This window comes from Cynoglossus semilaevis, chromosome W, assembly GCF_000523025.1.
Source record: "Cynoglossus semilaevis isolate Cse_v1.0 chromosome W, Cse_v1.0, whole genome shotgun sequence".
Classification (NCBI taxonomy): Eukaryota; Metazoa; Chordata; class Actinopteri; order Pleuronectiformes; family Cynoglossidae; genus Cynoglossus; species Cynoglossus semilaevis.
In genome coordinates, this window is record NC_024327.1 from 14,859,220 (window position 1) to 14,862,495 (window position 3,276).

A 3,276-nucleotide genomic window follows, 5' to 3' on the forward strand; every position below is an offset into this window, starting at 1 on the left:
TCCCTGTCTTGGTGAATGTGTGTTCGCCTTCTGTCATCCCATGCTCCCACGCAGATCGCAATTTAACTTTGAACTCCCTTCTTCTTCTTTCGGCTTTGTCCCTTTTTCAGGGGTTGCCACAGCGAATCATGGTTTTCCATTTTACCCTGTTCTGTGTCTTCTACTCTGACTCCAACTATCTGCATGTCCTCCCTCACTGCATCCATATACAGTAGCTCCTCGTTGGCCTTCCTCTTTTTCTCCTACCTGGTAGCTCTATCTCGAGCATTCTTCTACCAATGTATCCACTGTCCCTCCTCTGCAGATGTCCAAACCATCTCAATCTGGCTTCTCTAGCTTTTTCTCCAAACCTTCCTGTCTGTGTTGTCCCTCTAATGACCTCATTCCTGATCCTGTCCATTCTTGTCACTCCTAGAGAGAATCTTAGCATCTTCAACTCTGCCACCTCCAGCTCCGCCTCCTGTCTTCTGCCTATTGCTACCGTCTCTAAACCATACATCATGGCTGGTCTCACCACCGTCCTGTAAACCTTTTCCTTCACTTTAGCTGACACCATTTTACCACAGATCACTCCTGACACTTTTCTCCAGCTGTTCCATCCTGCCTGCACTCTATTCTTCACCTCTCTTCCACAGTCTCCGCTGCTCTGAACAGTTGATCCTAAGTACCTAAACTCCTGCACCTTCACCACCTCTGCTCCTTGTAACTTCACTATTTCACTGTTCTCCCTTTCGTTCACCTCTCTAGGTTCTCTTCTAGCTGCTGCCTACTCTCACTACAGATCACATCAAAAGCAAATGTGGTTTAGTCTTTTCCAAACGATTGCGGGAAATCATACGATGCCAAAGGAAAAAGCTAATGTACTGCCGTGAAAGAGCAGTAAGAAAAAATGGCTTTGATTGGAACATGAACGAACCACACACCCACTCCCCACACATACACTCAGCCAAAACCACGCGTCAACCCTGTTCTTCTGAAATTCTTGCACACATTTAACATTGGCATTCAAAGTGTTCGTAGTAGACAACACAGCCACACTGATCCTCAGGGAGGATGCAGCACTACTCCCCGTCCTCTTCCCACAAACACATCCCACCATAAACACGACCAGACAGTCACTGTACTCACCTCAGTACCGTGTTGTGTGCGTGGCTCTGCTCCTGCACCCACAGCCCAGGGCGGATGTGTTCAATCACAGCAGCTGCGCTGGTTTTCCGGAGGATGCCGCGACGCCTCACCAGGGGGTTTATTTTCCCTCGGTCTTTCGTCTGTGTCAAACACACACTAGCTCCAGCACAGCGGACCCTGATGCTGCTCTGTGAGCCTGGACCTGCCCACTGCCACGCCTCAGCCTGGCACCACCAAGACCCGCTCCATCTCACACCACTGCACCGTTAATAATTAATTTGAATAAATTTGTGTTTTGGTGTGTTTGGTTGGTTAACTAGGCACAGCTAACGGCAGAAACCTGATATATCCAGTTAAAAGGCGGGTTGATTATGTAATAACACATAAATTCACATATTCGACACAACATTAGGGGAAAATTTCGACCTGTCGAAAATCAATTTGTCTAAATTTAATCCATAAGAAAGTAATGAGCACACAGTAGCATTTCTGTAGAATTTCACCATATTTAATAAATACGCCTGTGAGTAATGGGTGATAGTGTTCGAAGACTTAATGCATGTTCTCACAGTACCACAGAAGAAGAAACTTTCGCAAATTGGAAGAGGTAATTTATTAGTGACTACATTTATTACAAACATAAATCTTGATACCATCTGCCACGTGTATCGATATAATTCGTGCTGGACTTTTGTTGAGAACATAAAAACCATCAAAAATAAACTTTAAATAAATTAGAGGCCCATTAGAAATGTCTAGACCTTCTGTAAATGTGGCTTAAAAATGAAAATAAAAGCAGTTCCACATTAATTAACTCAAACAATAATTATAAAGAAATTAGACAAAGAAAATTTCTTTCTATGAGATGCAAGTCTTCACAGGATCAGACCTGAAGCGAAAAGAAAATACAAATAAAATACTGCATTGTACTTCAATTGGCAATTTCAACATTTGTATGTCTCACTAATAATCTAATAATACTTCATAATCTTTATTTATACAGATGAAAATTAATCTGCTTAATTCAAAATATCATCATGATTACTCTGCAACACTTACATGTCTTTATAACACTCCAAAGAGTTGACATGGGATTAAACAAAGTACAGTTCTGTACTCTGCCATAAACATGGAAAAAGGAGACATTTACAATATTTAACCAGAGAACGGCAGTGTAACACTTTTCAAATGATTGGGACGGAATCTTATTTGCCACTGTGCGGCAGTATTTAGTTTCACCAAAGTATTTCTGTGTAGAACAGGCAGGTGAGAGATGACGAACTACAAGTCACACATAAAGAGTATCATTCAGACTGAGCGGATGAATAAGTGCATCAGTGTGTGGGTTCAGACACAATCAGGATTATTCCTTATTATTGAAAAAAATAATTTGAGATATTACTAGAAACACCTCCAAAGCCCCCACTCCATCTGATATTCAGGTTGGTTGTGCATCTGCTTACCTGTATTAGTGTGTTTGTGTACGTTTTGAACTTTTAGACCTTATTGATATGTGGCTACTACAGTGGGTCGCATTCAGCCCCCCATGTCTGTTCTAAAGAGTGAAACTAAAGATAAAGAAAAAAAGAGTTTAAATATTATAAACTAAATTAAAAAAAAATATAAGCCAGCCATTAGGGTACACGAAGCCGTGTTTATAGTGCCGGTCCCAAGCCCGGATAAATGGTGAGGGTTGCGTCAGGAAGGGCATCCGGCGTAAAACCTTTAGCTAAATCAAATATGCAGATCAATAAAACGATTTCCATACCGGATTGGTCGAGGCCCGGGTTAACAACGCCCGCTAACAGTGCCGTTGACCAACAGGGCACTGATGGAAATTGGACTACTGTTGGTCAGAGTCAGAGCCAGAGACAGGGAAGAAAAGGAGGGCGTTTGGTTAGGAGAAAAAGAGAAAAGATGAAGAATAGAAGTGTTGGTCTGAAGTTTGGAACTTTGAATGTAGGTACAATGACAGGGAAAAGTAGAGAACTAGCTGATGTGATGGAGAGAAGAAGAGTAGACATTTTGTGTGTGCAGGAGACCAGGTGGAAGGGCAGCAAGGCTAGAAACATTGGAGGAGGCTACAAACTGTTTTATCATGGTTCAGATGGGAAGAGAAATGGAGTAGGGGTGATCCTAAAGGAAGAA

The 3,276-nt window shown here is 42.2% G+C and overlaps 1 protein-coding gene across 1 annotated transcript in view; it reads right to left on the minus strand.

The window, feature by feature from the left end:
• Positions 1 to 1,717: 1,717 nt before the first annotated feature.
• The window catches only part of figla (folliculogenesis specific bHLH transcription factor), an 11,168-nt gene continuing 9,609 nt past the window's right edge, over positions 1,718 to 3,276 (minus strand). Inside the window, exon 5 of the mRNA XM_017042726.2 lies at positions 1,718 to 2,017. Coding sequence (XP_016898215.1) covers positions 2,012 to 2,017 — 6 coding nt within the window. The 3' untranslated portion in view covers positions 1,718 to 2,011. The remainder of the gene's footprint in view (positions 2,018 to 3,276) is intronic.